At 32.4% G+C, this 17,126-nt stretch overlaps 1 protein-coding gene and 1 long non-coding RNA gene across 2 annotated transcripts; both read left to right on the top strand.

Moving 5' to 3' along the window:
• The first annotated feature begins 1,098 nt into the window (after window positions 1–1,098).
• Window positions 1,099–10,326, top strand: LOC145679703 (uncharacterized). Its single transcript, XR_014130506.1, has 4 exons — window positions 1,099–1,223; window positions 8,921–9,025; window positions 9,498–9,570; window positions 10,227–10,326. It is a non-coding gene; the product is annotated as an uncharacterized LOC145679703 (long non-coding RNA).
• A 4,972-nt stretch (window positions 10,327–15,298) lies between these two features.
• On the top strand, window positions 15,299–16,888 carry LOC145679110 (uncharacterized). The gene has a single exon (XM_081749704.1). It carries the CDS (start codon window positions 15,299–15,301, stop codon window positions 16,886–16,888), a length of 1,590 nt encoding a protein of 529 aa, XP_081605830.1.
• Window positions 16,889–17,126: the final 238 nt, after the last annotated feature.

Raw genomic sequence — 17,126 nt, 5'->3', positions numbered from 1 at the left:
TTACGGTACGTTGCTGAAAGAAAATTAAAGACAAACCAGCTATGCATCTTTCTTTGTGTGTTAATACTTTCAAAGATAAATTTCTCTTTGCGTATAAGGAGCTGGCGACATCATGTGGCAGATATTTGTACTACAATGAGTCGGAGAATGAGACAAGATATATGACTTGTTTGAAATGAACCCTTAGCAATAGGTTTTGGTGTGATTGAAGCGGAATATTCGTTGATATTGGAAATTTGGAACTCAGTCTTGAAAGCATGTGGAACATATTTATTTTTAAAATGTCATTTACCTCTAATTGAAATACAGCTTGTTGAAATATTATTTTTGATGCTTGTGTCTATTCTGATGTACACAAGAACTATAAAATATTTTTGAAATGAGGACGGTTGACGAGTTATAAATGTAGACAGTATCTGATTAATAGCCACAAATGTTGAAATAAATACATGCTTTGATTTTTAGTGCTATTTTCTGAACCTCTATGGGACTTTCTCCTATAGATGATATTATCTGCAGTGATGGCCCAATGAGTGATATTATCTAAAGAACCACTTTATGGCGACTCTTTAGATATTTTAAGATTTACTTATTTGAAGATATTTATGTCTGCAAGACGCCTCTAATTGTGTACCAATAGACGATTTGAAAGGAATGGCCACTAAAGATTACTTTGATGGAATGCTAGTTAAGGAAAGAAAGTGCTATGTATACTGGGGTCATTATTTACAGAGGTTATTGCCATGTAATCAGTAAACGGTTTCCACAATTTTTCTATGTCCAATCTTATTTTGGAATAACATGCTGGCTAGAAATAAAATAAATAAATTGGTTAACTGTTTGCTTAACCCAAAAACTAGGACAAGGCAGGAGACTGACCCCTTATTTATTATATCTGATGAAAACGCATGAGGAAATCAGATTTTATCTATTTTTTTTTAAATAAGCATACCGGTAGAAAGCTGAAAGATATTTTGTAACTAATCATAGATAGGAGAAGGGAGGGCAGGTAAATGAACTTATGCTTTGACGGAATTGAGGTGGCTTTATAAATACATGACCGACCATAGCCGTTTTATTATATGCTGAGTACTGCGCTTGGTATAGAGAAGATTTTATTGTGTGGTGGTATTAGAATTTATTGGTGTACTAGTTTGGTGTTTGATTTCTGCAGATAGGTGTATTGACATTGAAGATTGTTTCAGCGCTTATGCAGAATTAAGGTAAGAAAACTTTAGCTAATTTTATACATAGAAAATATAGAATTAAATATTGCAAAGATTGATTGATTCATGAAATTGATATTTCGTTTTTAAACTTTGTTTTATTAAAAGAGATTTGTTTCACTATGTTGATTGTACTTAAGTTTGAGTTTATAGACCTGTTTAGCACCGATTTTTTTTTAAATGAAACGAACAAACTAATAAACAATGGAAAGCAAAGCTGAATATTACTTTGTAGGAATAAAAGAATTAATTGCCGAAGGCACATACGCTAAAAAGTTTAGCAGTAAAGAAGCTCTATTATTATTATTATTATTATTATTATTATTATTATTATTATTATTATTATTATTATTATTATTATTATTATTATTGAGTTGGAATTTTGCACATTTTGAGCTTAATTTCAAACTTTGTTTTTTTTGTATTTCGTTATTGTGCAGTACAGAATTGAATCAAAGTTGTAGGAAACATTATTTGTTGAAGTGATTTATTGAAGTTTACTAATGTGAAATGCGTATTTATCACGTTGGTGTTTAAGGTTTTCTAACTAGGAATCAATTTGAGATTATATATAAAGAGAGATTCCTTCGTTTTGCGAAAAAAGGATTAATTGCAAGAATATTATCTTATTTGGTTGTTTTTCAGTGCCTTTATCATCATTACGTTTGTTTTCCTTATTTTGTAATATGACCATTAAATTATGATGTCAAGTCTAGTGAATTACATTTAGGATGTTTCCTTATAGTCATCGAATACTAAGCTTTTTATTGTTGATTTTACATACCGATAGTATAAAGTATTGACTTTATATGAAAGGGGGGCATTGCCAATGTTACAGGAATTGGTGCGTGACAGAATAATTAAGTTTAAAGGGTTTGAATTATAAAATTTTGTGAGTATCCAGCGAGTTGGTAGCAGTAAAAAATAAAGAATGTCCAGCTAGGGACAAGTCATGAGATGTAATTGTAGAATAATTTCCATTAACATCTAGATGCTTTACACCGCATAATGAGAGGAGTCTACGCTTATTGATCGTAATGTTATTTCTTATATTAGCTTTGTAATTGAATTTTATTTTCCCACTTAGATCTTTTGGATTATAACTCATCGAAAATGTACTTTTTCAATTTTACGGTTATTGAGTAAAATTACGTTTAAAGTCCAAGATAATACATAGAGTTCATTTAGAACTGTGGCTATTTGAAGTATAGCTTAGCGTTGCTTCCCCATTGGTGGGTTTCCCACAACTAGGACGTGTATGTTAATTGATTAGTAAGAAACAAGCTTTATTATTACTTTTAACAGCTAGGCTATAGGAGACACGGACCTATATTTTATTATTATATTCCTGAACCACAGGAAGTAACATGGGGGATCTCCACCGTGTTAAAGCCGTATATGATACTCCGAGAAAACTTTAATACTTTATAGATGTTATTTCTTTTGGACGCATATAAAATTAAATTTATGGGGAGCAGTTTAAATGAAAGTAGAAATTGCGTAGAGCGAAATAGCAGTTTAATTTATTGGATGTCATAGAGTGAAGCAAAGCGAATAGATTTATAACTGATGAAATAGCGTAATACAGTTAATATTGACACTTAAGGACACTGGATAGAGTGTATGAACTAAGTTATTAGTTTTTAATGGGTGGCGAAACATAAGTTTTAAAGTTATGGCTATTTGAGACATGAACCTCCAACGGTGTAATTATATGAGGCATATATTATTGAATTAGTAGCGCCGCTTTGTTTGGTTTGAGATTCTAAAGGCTGTTAGTAATTTTAAAAACGGACGGCACACACGTTTTTTTTTTAAGTTTTGGAGAACAAATTTAAAGAATTCTCTCACTTTGTTTACTGCATTATAATGTTTTAAGTCACTTGAGGAAAAACTAACACTTATAATGATTTGAGGAATAATTCCGACTTTTTGCAATTATAGTTGCTAAGTTATGAGGGAAATGGTGGTTATTTTGATCCATTAAAATAGATAGAACCTCGAAAAAATCTATGGACATTGTTATAATGCCCTAACTTGGCTTTGAAGTAAGCACTCTATCACTGATTTCCCCACAATTAAAGAAATATAGGAAATATTTTGGTATGAGGACAAATTGATTAATACTAAGACTATATAAAGGAGTAGTTGTACTGATTTGGTATTTAGATTAATTACACGGTATTTTAGTTTGTAGATTACATTTTATTAAGAAATAATGATGATTACAGGGTCCGTAGACACAATTTCAGATACAACGAGTTATAGTACTCTTGAATTTTGTTTGTAGCGTATTATTTGACTTTATTGAAACTAGTATTTCCTGAAACTAAATTTGATTTGTACTCGACTGAGTTTCAATATTATTATTGGAATCATAATTTTATATCAGAATTATCAAATTAGCTATTAGTTCCGTATTTATGTAAAATAAGTTGAACAGTATACATAAATTGTGTTTTTTTAGCAGCCTTGTTTACAGTAATATTTGAATATTACCGTACCCGATTTGTTTTATATTTATTTCCGTTTGATAATACAAATGAGAAAATGTTTAGATGGACAAAAAAAATTAAATGAAATTTCTTAATTAACAAATAGAGTCTTTAGCTTCCTTAAAATATTTGATGCCGGCGAGAAATGTTATAGCACTCCTCAATACTTGTAAGGTTGATTAGTGGGATGTTCAGGACAATACTCAGAAATACATATAGAATTGGAATTGAGAATTTTAGATTTCTAGGCTACCTTGGATAATGACTTATTTGAGGACATGCCGAAACTTGTATATTTTGACTTTTAAAATGCTTAGCGTACAGCAGGTTTAACTATATAGGGAACGATACCAAACATATTTAATAGAAAAGTGCCTGAAATGTTATGTAGACTAGATAAGCACTTATGTACCGCTGGATTGCATACAACCAGGGATACTACCATATCTCAACTTATTCTTTGAAATTTATTATTATACTGAGATGACATATTTTAGTTTAGCGTCCCACAATTATGACTTTCGAAAAATACTTACCAATTTTCTTTCAAATGTAAGCCAAAGGCGGGGTGGGGTCCCACCACAATTTATATAAGATTTAAAATTGTTATGAAATTACTTGATCGGACATGGACACTAAGACCGGACACTAAGATTGGGGCAGAGGGAATTTTGTATGTACTTGTTAGAGGATCAGTATCTTTCAGTTTATGGTGATTATGAGAAAATGAAAAATGAAATGAAATCTTTGAGTCCCGCGGTTATGCCGGTTAGGCTAAAGGAGACGGTAATGATGAGTAATGAATGAAAAAGGTGGAATGAAGAAAGTGGGAGGAAACGGGAAACACCGAGAAAAAACCCATTTACACGATGCTGTCCACTACAAAGTTTACTTGGAGGGAGCAGGGTTTGAACCCGGGACCCCAAACACCGTAGGTGAATGCTCTACCACTTTTTAAACTTCCTGACTTATTTCCTACTTTAACCACTTTTCAAACTACTAGGCACGACAGGGACACGAACACAGAAACATCGAGGACAGTTAAAATTCCACCCTTGCTACTACAGAGGGACTCGAACCCCCAATTGGCTTTACCTCACAATTATCAGCCTAACGCCTCAGACCGCTCGGCTACACCCACCGGCTCACTGAACCATCGCGGTCCCTTATGAGAAATGATTTTTATATTGATTTGCTTTACAAAGAAAGCTGTTGAAATAGTATATAAAAAAGTGGCAGGAAACCCACGATTACGCTGATTGTTTACTACAATTTATACAAAACACTTGTTTTTGTCATGAGAACGCTACAGGATTTGTTGAACCAAGAATTCATAGCACTGCCCCCAACAATTTTACTATTGAGTATGGCATACATTCGAGTTAAATGGACGCAATTTTAACTATAAGTAGGATACGCATTTAATTAGAAGATTTCAATATAATCAGAGGCGAAAGAACTGTACGCTGTTAATATTCGTGAAAGTATGAGGAGTAGTCAATATGAATAATAGAAGCAGAAACACTTGTTTCAATTCAATGTGAATACTATTGTTCAAGACACTGACACATGCGAAACTAAGAAAAAACCGGTTCATTATTTGTTCAACTTATATTTGCAAATAGGACCAAGTTATTGATATTGTTAGAAAATATAGCTGATACATTGTAAAGACTCATTTTGATGCTAACAATAATAATGATTAAATTTAGGCATCCCTTTTTCTTATAAATAGTCACTAATTTAGTTCAAAGTAAAATGCTTACCCTGGAACCCTACATTAGATAAATGCTTACCCAATGAGAGTCTACGTATATGGAAACTTAATGTATATGTAACAGAAAGTATCTAATTTAAAGTAAATCTGTATTAGTTGAGGCCGTTACATATGTATTTACCTTGGGTTCTTAAGTAACTAAGTTCTGAATTACAGATACTTTATATATGTAAAAACACACGATCGTTGAAGCTGCATGAACTCCTATTATTACTACAACTATTGCTACTCCCACTACTACTACTACTACTACTATTAGTACTACTGCTATCGCTACTACTATTACCAACTACTAGTATTACCACTGTCCCCGCCGCTAGTGCCACTAGTATTCTACCAGTACTACCCCCTAGTACTAGTATTACTACTATTGCTACTCCCACTACTACTACTACTACTACTACTACTAGTATTACCATCACTATTGCTACTAATACTCTATCAGCACTACCACTACTAATACTATCGACTACTAGTATTACCATCACTACTGCTATTAGTATTCTACCAGTACTACCACTGCTACTACTACTACTATTACTGTTACTACTACTACTACTACTACAACCTTTACTACTATTACAGACTAGTATTACCACTGTTAGCCACTACTGCTATTAGTATTCTACCAGTACTACCACTGCTACTACTACTACTATTACTGTTACTACTACTACTACTACTACAACCTTTACTACTATTACAGACTAGTATTACCACTGTTAGCCACTACTACTATTAGTATTCTACTACTACTACTACTACTACTACTAGTATTGCCATCATTACTGCTACTAATACTCTATTAGTACTACCACTGCTACTACTATTACTACTCCTATTGGTTGTGTGAACTATCGAATATCGGCTACTGCTTGTTGTTTTGTGGTTATTTCTTTGTTCCGCTTGTAATCTAACCTTTTTTCTTCTACTACCATGTAAACTTTTGCATGTATGTCTCTTTTTTCTTTCTTTGCATGTATGCCCTTTTTTTCTAATCAAAGTTTCTTTTCTTTGTGTTTTTTCTCTAATTATTTTTACCTATTTGCTCTATGCAGAATGCTATTAGATTTCTATTTCACCTTTTGTACTATTTGTACCTATTTTTTATTTTACTTTTTCCTTGATCGGCTTTTTAAATTGTCTCTTTCTTTCCTTGGTTTATCTCTATTGAATATTCTCTTTTTTTCATGTATGTCTATCTCTTTTTATAGAATAATATGATGAAGTAGGTAAAAAACTAAGTAAAGTTCCATTAATAAGCCATCTCTTACAGATTAGTATCTTCTCTTGCTTGAGTCTGACGACTTATTTTATGTAACCTGTCTTAACCTAAGCTATTCCAACTTATTGTGTGGTACCCTAATTTTGATGGGCTTCCAATTTTACATAAATTACGTCCTGATTCGCTTTTCTTTGGATTTTCCAACTATGCTGTAGCTAACATATTCTTCATTTTGCCCACCCACCTTTACTTGTTATGTAATATATCTGTCCTTCAACGACTCCGTGGTATGGATCGCTAAATATTTTCTTTTTGTTTATTGTACTACATGATTTCCTCTTTTACTTTGCTGCCGCTACTTTTATTCCTGTTGTTATTGTACTGAACTAAATTTAATTTATTGTATTTGTGCTTTGCCTCATTCGTCAATTGCCAATGACTTACAATAAAGACCAATACGGTCATGATCTGAATAATTTGTTTTGAATTATTTTAAACTTTTAAGATTTTGTCCGCAACTAAGCTTTAACTAACTTTATGGCCTATGGAACCCGGATGTTCACAGAAGCTCTCCACTGACTTCTATTCTTGCATCAATTTTTACTCTGTATTCCAATCTCTGCGAGATCTATCTTAATATTCTCCTTCCAGCCGCGCCTAGGTCTTCCTAATGGTTGTTTTCCGACTGGTCTTCCAGTCAAGAGTTTGAAAGCGTTCTTCCATTTTAGCTACATGATTTGCCCACCTAGACTTGACGATCCTAACAATGTTGGGTAAACCATATAAATTATGTAGTTCCGCCATTTTCCATTTCCGAGGACTGAATATTCGTCTTAGGATCTTGTTTTCAAATACTTTTTAGTTTATGTTTTACCCTCAGAGTAAGTGACAGTGTTTTGCAGCCATACAAAACAACAACTAAGCTTTAAATGTTTCCTAAACTCTAAACTTAAGCTCATGTCCTGCTTTTACTTGCTAACTAATTAGTTTGCTAGTTCTTAATTAATGCTAAACCAGTATGGTGCTTTTAACTAATGCATACTCAAGTTTTTTCCTATCCTAAACTAAGCTTAAGCTATTTGAAAAGTTTTTGCCTCCCTGTTTGCTATTATATGTCTGTTACCAATTCTATTATTAGATGTCTCTTAGAATTTCCAATTGTGCGCCTCTCTGTAGATGATTTTAAGAGTGGTGTATGGGTTCCTTATTGTGTTAGCATTATATATTTCTTAAAATGGTTGCTTGGTATTTTATTGTGTTTAGTATTTTTCTTGCTTGGCTTCTACTGCTATTTACTATTATTAGCACTACTACTTGTATTTTTTCAAGATGATTGTCTGTTATTCTATTATAACTTCTTTAACCTAACCCAAACTATTTGACATTAGCTATTATATGTCTTTTATCTTTCTGTATATAGCAGAAGCTTTCTGTTTGTGTATAATCCAAATTTGTTGTTTTGTCATTATGCATGTTTTCTTCTTATGCTTGCCTTTGTTTTTTTCTTTGTATTGTTTTTTTTGTACTCTGTTTTCGTAGACTTTTTATAAATGTTTCCTTTAGATTTCTCGTAACTTATCAAAACGCCATTGACATCTCCTGTATGCCTTTTTCCTGCCACCTCTTCCTAGTATCTTATAGTACTGATATTTGAAAATTTAATTCTAACAGAACCAAATGATTTATACATATTTCAGAAATATATATCTTTAGATATACTCAATATCATGTTCTTGTATCTTATATAAGGCATACCATATACTATACTAACATATAAGATAGATATAGATATATCTCTAATGTAAATATAAATATATAGTTATAGATAGATATAGTTATAGATATAGATAGATATCGATATAGTTATAGATATAGATAGATATATATAGCTATATATAGATATATAGATATAGATAGATATAGATATATAGTTAGATATACTTATAGATATAGATATATATAAATATAGTTATAGATATAGTTATAGATATATAGATATAGATATATAGTTAGATATACTTATAGATATAGATATATATAAATATAGTTATAGATATAGTTATAGATAGATAGATATAGATAGATATAGTTATAGTTGTAGATATAGATATATCTCTAATGTAAATATAGATATATAGTTAGGTATAAGGTTTTATACTACAACATATGTTCTAACATATGTTACGTTATATTTTAGGTTACCCTTTTGTGGCAATACCATTATTACTGCTGTAGTACTAAAAAGTATCGAGAAGTACCACCCAAAAGTACCAGAGGAGCAAGATATTTTCTGCTACCAAAGGTATTTTTTATTCCTTTTGTACTTAAATAGACCATTTATGTTGGTGCAAGAATATTATTGAAAATAATACGAAATAGTAAAATAAGATTTTTTTGTAAGTTTCGCAGTATAGCTGCTCTGAGCTTCTTATTTTAAAAACGAGTGTTATTTTAAATAACACGAACCAATAAAAAAAAGAAGCGAAATAATAAAAAGATAAGAAATTTTTGTAAGTTCACACTGTAAGTGTTCTTAGGAGTATGCTTTGGCATACGAACCAATAAAAAATAACAAATTTTTTGTAAGTTTCGCAGCGTAGCTGCTCTGAGCTTGTGTACCAAGTGATCGGTAAAAGATAAGAATTTTTTTTTTGTAAGTTCACATGAAGTGTTCGAGTAATTTATTACGAAAGGTTAAATTAATAAGAACCAATTAAAAAAATGATTAGGAAAATAAATTACAAGTGTTACTTAGTAATGTTTCATTGTTTCAGGGCAGGCAGCTAATTGCAGTAAAAGTTGCAGCGGAATTCAGAATTCCAAAGTATCGCACTTCACAGAAGTAAAGTAAGTATCATTGGTAACTTACATAATAGTTTGTGCTTAAGAAATTTTTTGTAAGTTCACACTGTAAGTGTTCGAGTAATTTATTACGAGAGGTTAAATTAATAAGAAGCGATCAAATTAAAGTTAACAAGGAGTTTGCTCAGCAAACGAATTATTTACAAGTTCACAGCGTAGCTGCTCTGAGCTTGTGTAGCATGCAGATTACTTTTGAAAGAATTATTTTGCATTATTTCATTTGTCATAGCGTGCATTATTTGTAACAGTTTGTAACATGCAGGTTACTTTATGAAAGAATTATTTTGCATTACTTATTTTTTGAGAACCTGCATTTGTTTTGCACAACATAAAGTTTGTAACATGTTTCCGTTTACAACATACATTTTTTTTGTTAACAGCTGATAAATTTTTCTTACGTACAATTTTCTTTGAATTTATTTTTTGTTCGCAATACACATGTTAAGTTTTTTAGCATGCAGTTTTGTTAACACCACTTAAACATTTTTTAGCATGCAGTTTGTTAACACCACTTAAAAATTTTTTGTAGCATGCAACATAGTTAAATTTTTGCAAATTAATTTCTACAGTTTAGTATTACACATTTTCAAATTTTTATAATGTTTCATGTAAAGTAATATTGTCTTTCTTTATTCTTACAGCATTCAAGTGTTTCATCCTCAAGTGTGAATTTACCACTTCTCATATTTTATTTGACATCTAAGAACATTTAGATAAGGATTTCCTGTCTTACCAGCGGCGGTAAGTGTTCATATACATTTTTTGTTAAATAGAAATAAAATATTTGTTACTTACATAAATGAATTAATAAAAACAATATTTTAATCTAATGAAACTATAATATAAAGAGTATATAATTAAAGACACAAATAATTTTGAGTAAATTAACTTTACATGTGTTTAAGTACACAAACTTAATGCATATTTAAGATCATGTAAAATTATATTTTCGTTTGCAACTCATTTAAATTTTAATTAGTTTTTTTTGCATTTTTTTTATTTTGCAAAAGTTTCATGTAAACATATAAAGAATTGCATTGCAAGAATTTAATGTCAATTGAAAATAAAACATTAACGTTTACAATTAACTTATAAAAACAAAATTAACTGAACTTTTATGAACGTGTGCAGAAAAATTTTTTCAAACATTTTTTATTTTTCAAAGTTACAATTTTTGTTTACGCATTGCATTTTTTAATTTTAAAATTGCATCATTGTTTTTTTAACTTGTATTTTTAATTTTGTATAATCTAAATACATTTTTATACGTATAACAATTTCAAAGTATCGACACAAGTAAATTAGAAATATGAAAAAGTTTTACTAATACAAGAAATTCTTCATTTTATCAGTTAGAATATAAATGGCTATCAAAGTAAAAGATACAAATATTATTAACACTTACTTAATGAAAACTAACATTACAAGTGAATAATATTTTTAGTAATAAATAAATAATGCGTTACAAAATACATTAAAACAGAATTTAAAAAATTGTATTATAAAAACTACATTATCAGAAAAAATATTTAATGTGTGTGTGTTAGTTTTGTTTACTTATACATTTTATGATATTTTACAATTTTAATTCGTACGCTTCCTATGAAGTGAAGCTCTGAACAATCTATGATTCTAATTATTTTATTCGTTTACATGTATAACATGTTCGAATAATATGTGAGTGTACTAAAATAAGCTCTGACCAACTTTGTTGGGATCCAATAAATATTTGTGTAAAAAATAATTGTTAAATGTTTCGAAACTTGTTAAAAGTTGTAAACTGCTAAATAATTTTTTAAACTAAATGTACTTTTCCTAACCATTCTTCTTTTTTTCTTATTTGGTTTCAAGTTTGTTTATTCTCTGCTAATTTTTATACTATTGCTATTCTATTAATGTCTTCGTTATGTTGTTGTTGGATGGCCTTTAACTACGATTTCTAATAATTAACTATCCTAATGTTATCTTTTGCTATTCTTTGTTGAATAAAATTGCATTATCTTTAAAATCTGCTATTTCTATGCTATCGTTTGTTTTAATAACTGGCTAAATTAAATATGGTTTTGCTAACCTATATTGATTAATTATCTATATTCTTTAAATCTCTGCTATATTGTTTGTCTGATAAAGTTCTGATGCTTTGGGTCATAAACTGTTCTAAACCTTTTTTCTAACCTTGTTTCTTAATTGATTTTTTGCTAAACTATTTCTTCTTTGATATGCTTTGTTTACTATGTTATTTTTTATTAATTTGTGTTTCTGTTTATTACTACTTGGATTTTTTATTGCCAGTGTTATTTTGAAATGATTTTTTATTCTTTGGAATGTTCACATCAGATATGTTCATTTTTTCAAATATGAAAATATTATTGCCCGTAAAATTAAATATTCGGAAACATTCGGTTAAATTCGGGAAACTTCGAGAACGTCACATAACTTTAAATAATACATGTTTGTAAAATAACATTATTACTTTAGAAAATATTTTATGTCGTCTAGGTACGAGATTACAAACTAAATTATTTGGGTACGAGATTACAAACTGAACACGATTGGGTACGAGACTTTAAAGTAAATGTATCTGGGTACGATATTACAAACTAAATGCGTTTGGGTACGATATTACATTTCCGAAAGTATAAATACGGCGCAGCAAGCCGCGGCGAATCAGTATAGAGGACGTTCCTGTTTGTACGTTGTGTGCTGCAATTGTAAAACAGTTAGATAAATATTACAGGATTTTGTCATTTAGTGTTATCAAAAACTGTGAGTGGATTTACCGGTTCTGTAAAGTGAAAAACTTACGGAGTTATAGTTATCAGGATCTGTTGATAAACATTTAATTATATTTTCAATAAACAGTGTTAGTATAGGATTGGTATTTTCGGCAATCTTCGGAAAATTTCGTTAATGTTCGGAAAACTTCGTGTGGAATTTACAATATTTTCGTGTATATAAGTTAAGTAAAATTGAGCGGTCAGTCGGTAGTGAAGAATTATTGAAATTGTGAAGACGTTCCTGGTTTATACTACGTGGTGCAATTAGCATGAAGAAAATTTTATTACGGCAAACTGTAAACTGGTGAAAGCGGAAACTATTGAAGAATTTACCGATAAAGTTAAATAGTGTGTTCGGTAAACTGAAAGAAAAGTCACGAGAAGATTTATTATTATAGTTAACGGCAAATATTAGTGCAATTATCGATAAGCTTTCAAGTGTATTGTCGGTAAACTTGAAACTGAATTTGTGATTTACAATTATCGTTGTGCGTGAAAAATACTGTGAATTTACTTGAACATATATTTGATTACAGATGGCACATATGGCATTAATTAAGGAGGCAGAAAATCTGTTGGATCTTCAAATGCAATTTGGATCTGAGGCACCCGAAGTTACATTTTATACTTGGACAAGGCTAATAGAAAATTATCATTCCAAGGGGGTGCGTGTGTATAATGAGCAATATGATAGTTTATTACGTGCGCTATTACACCATTTTAAGGGTGTGCAGAATGTTATTTTAGCAGGGTGTAAATCCGCAACCGATATCAGCGATCTTTATCGGATAGGATTTTTCCGCAAAGATGATATAAAAAATCAGGCTTGCGAAAAGTTCAAGCAGTTGATATTAGCAGGTAAGACAGATGGCTTATTTGCTGAAGGTGCTGCTGAACTATTAGGTGATCCTGTGAACTTAGCAGAATCAAGTTCTATGAGTTCTGGGGAACCTATAAACTTGCCAGGGCCAAGCTCTGCAAGTTCTGGTGGACCTATAAACTTAGTGGGATCTGGTTCTGTGAGTTCTAAAAATGTGCCTAAGACAATGGATGGTACGGGTGTGCCAAATTTTAAGATTGTAAGGAGTACATCCCGTAATTATGCATACTTCGGGCTAAAGGGGACAGAGCTAACTATTAAGTGTATGGGTTCAAATGGAATCGAAGATCCGGAAAAATATATACGAAATCTGTTTGATTTTGTAATGACCCATACATTAAAGGATGTTGACAAGAACACCTTTGTAGGTATAACTATCGAGAGCAGTGCCTCGAAGTTAAATAAACCAATTTATTTGTCATGGCGCAAAAAATCGGAATTGAACCCTGAGGTCCTCTTTTCCATAGTGGAAAATACCCTCAACAGTAAAGAGGAGTTCCTAATTGGAGGTGACGTTACGTTTAAGGTGCATAGTGTGCATCTCCGAAAGGGAAGAGGAAGAAAACGTGAACGAACCATTAAGAAATATCTTCCATTGGGTGAGTTCTTGGAAGATAAATTACTTCCTATGGAAAAGGATGTGTACTGCCTCCCAAAGAGTGTAATTCTTGGGATGGCAAGAGTTGATCAAAGGTATGAACAGGTATATCAATTGAAAAAAAACCCAAAACGATTGTTGAAACAGGCAAGGAAATTAGCTATAAAACTAGGAATAAACGCTGCAGATCAAAATGGGTGTACTTTAAACGACGTGAAAAAAATACAAAACCACCTCGCACCTAAGTATCAGATCATTGTGTACGAAAGGAATCAAATGACACGAGAATTTTATGTGATATATCCGGGAATTAAGGGTGGTAAGCAAATTTACATTTTATATGAAGATAATCACTACCAACTGATAACTAGTGTACGTAAACTTTTGGGAACCGACGGATTTTGTGATCATTGCTTGCAGGGGTACAATAAATCCAGTATTTTTCATAAGTGTGAATTTAAGTGCACATATTGTGAAAAGTACCACGAGTTATCGACCTCTGATATGCAACGAAAATGCGATGATTGCCATAGATTGTTTCCGACAAGTGAATGTTTTGACAATCACAAAGATGTAAGTGCACGAGGCAAGACTGTATGCGATACGGTTAGGGTGTGTGATGAATGTGGTGTTATGTTTGATTTGAGACGCCGGCATAATTCTGTGCATAAATGCGGGGAACGTTTGTGTAAATCATGCTATAAGCATGTTGAACGTGACCATGTATGTTATGTGCAGAACCAACAACTTAACCGGGTAGAAAAGTATTTGTATATAATCTTTGATGTAGAGACTATGCTTCTAGATATGAATACTGAGAACGAACAGGAGCATATAGTAAATCTTGTTTGCGCGCAATTGATTTGCTACAAGTGTAAGGGTAGCAGTTTAGACATACCATGCTTTGAATGTGGAAATGAAAATGGAAAACGCGAGTTTTCTTTTAAGAACATCGATGAGTTTATTAACTTTGTGTTAATATCTCGTCCGAAGTTCGAACGTACAATTGTACTGAGCCATAATGGATCACGCTATGATATCCATTTCTGTCTTAAAAATCTCATTGAAACCCAACATTTTACACCATCAATGACAATGACGGGGCACAAAATTACCGAGTTGCGGGTCGGTAATCATTTAATCTTTCGCGATACATTTCTTTATATGGGGGTGAAATTATCAAAACTCCCAAAATCATTAGGTCTTTCTGGAAATTTAAAGAAGGGAGATTTCCCATACTTGTTCAATACACCAAGTAATCAAAATTATGTAGGCAAAATTCCGGACATTAAGTATTTTAATCCTGAAAATCGTGCTCCGGAAGAACGACAACAATTAATCGCCTGGAACCAAGAACGTGCTGCAAGTGGCGAGCAGTATGATCTGCAAAAGGAAATGTAGGAGTATTGCCGCAATGATGTGAAAATTTTAGCAGAAGCGGTTATCAAGTTTTCGGATATGGTAGAGGAGAAAACTGGCGGAATCCAGTGTTTCATTTCATCCGGAACCATAGCCAGTCTTGCTATGCTTACATACTGCACTTTGTATTTACCCAAAGAGTCAATTGCGATTATTCCGCCTCTTGGATTTGACTACCGCGATCGGCAAAGTGTAAAAGCTTTGCAATGGTTGCGGTATATGAGCAAAACAAGAGGTACTGTAATTCAACATTCAGGAAATGGAGGCGAAAGACGATTTGGAAAATACAAGGTGGATGGGTATGAGCCATCTAGTAATACTGTTTATGAGTTTCATGGGTGTTTTTTCCACGGGTGCCTAACCTGTTACCCTGATATGCGCTACGAACAACTTGACGCATCCTCACCCCATCGTACAACCATGCAGCAAAAGTACGAAGCGACCACTATTAAATCCCAATATTTAAAAGAACGTAATTTCAACATTGTTGAGAAATGGGAGTGTGAATGGGATAACCAGGTGAAGTGCGACAAGTCCATTCAGGAGTTTATTAAAACTCAGTGTAATGATCTTGTTGATCATTTGGTTCCCAAGCACGGATTTAATGGTGGACGAACTGAATGCTTTAATGCCTTGTATGAATGTACTAATGAGGAGTATATTCAGTATCTGGACGTTACTAGTCTCTACCCCTGGGTAATGGCTCGTAAACCGTTGCCAGTGGGTGCGCCAAAAATTCATAGGGGGCCGGACTTTCCAGAAGTGGAAAGTATTCATGGTATAGTTAAATGTACCGTTTTGCCTCCAAGTGAATTATTCTTTCCGATCTTGCCATATGTTGCACATGGTCGATTACTTTTCGGTTTATGTCGCACATGTATGGAGGAAGAAAGTGTTACCGAGTGTTTGCATTGTGAAAATGATCGTGCTATTACTGACACATTCTGCACCCCAGAATTGCATAGAGCACTTCAAAACGGATATAAGATACTCAAAATAAAGGAAGTTTGGGAATTTAACCTGGTTGGCGGTGAGGAAGAAAATTCGCGTAGTCTGTTTAAAGACTATGTGAATTCTTTCCTTCAAATGAAGCAGGAGGCTTCAGGTTTTCCTGCATCATGTCAAAGCGAAGGAGATAAACAAAAATACATTCAGGAGTATCATGCCCACGAAGGCATACAGTTAAATTACAATAATATTAGAACGAACCCGGGTCTGAGGTATATCTCCAAGATATTCCTCAACTCGCTTTATGGAAAATGGGGACAGAGAACCGATCTTCCACAATCAAAAGTCGTTGACACTCCGGAAAGACTTTTGACGTACCTGCTGTCACCGCAATACGAAGTACAAACAGTAACACCCATTGGTCAACGTCATCTCCTAATCACTTACAAAGACATTGAAAGCGAAAATAAACCATGGAAGTTTTCAAATGTCGTGCTTGCTTCGTTCATCACATCGTGGGCAAGACTTCGTCTTCATGACCTATTGACTGCTGTAGGGCCCGAAGCCATATTATATTGTGACACAGACAGCATTATGTTTATACAACAACGAAATAGAGAATCCAATCTTACAATCGGATCCTACCTGGGAGAACTAACTAATGAAGTACCAGAAGGGTAGAAAATCGATATGTTTATTGGATTAGGGGCTAAAAATTATGCGTATAGAATGAAAGAAATTGGGACGGGAAAATTTGATTATGTGTATAAAATTCGGGGTATCACTTTGGACAGTAGAACGCGGCAGGAAATTAATTTTGATCATTTTTACAAATTAGTTCAAAACAAAATTGAAAAAAAAAGAGTTAAAGTTTCCAGGGAGGATTGTGCGTAAGGCTGGGTTTTCTATTGTCTCTAAA

The sequence above is a fragment of the Thermobia domestica genome, chromosome 2 (genome assembly GCF_964235325.1).
Source record: "Thermobia domestica chromosome 2, izTheDome1.hap1.1, whole genome shotgun sequence".
Taxonomy (NCBI): Eukaryota; Metazoa; Arthropoda; class Insecta; order Zygentoma; family Lepismatidae; genus Thermobia; species Thermobia domestica.
This window is presented reverse-complemented; position numbering and strand designations above follow the sequence as displayed.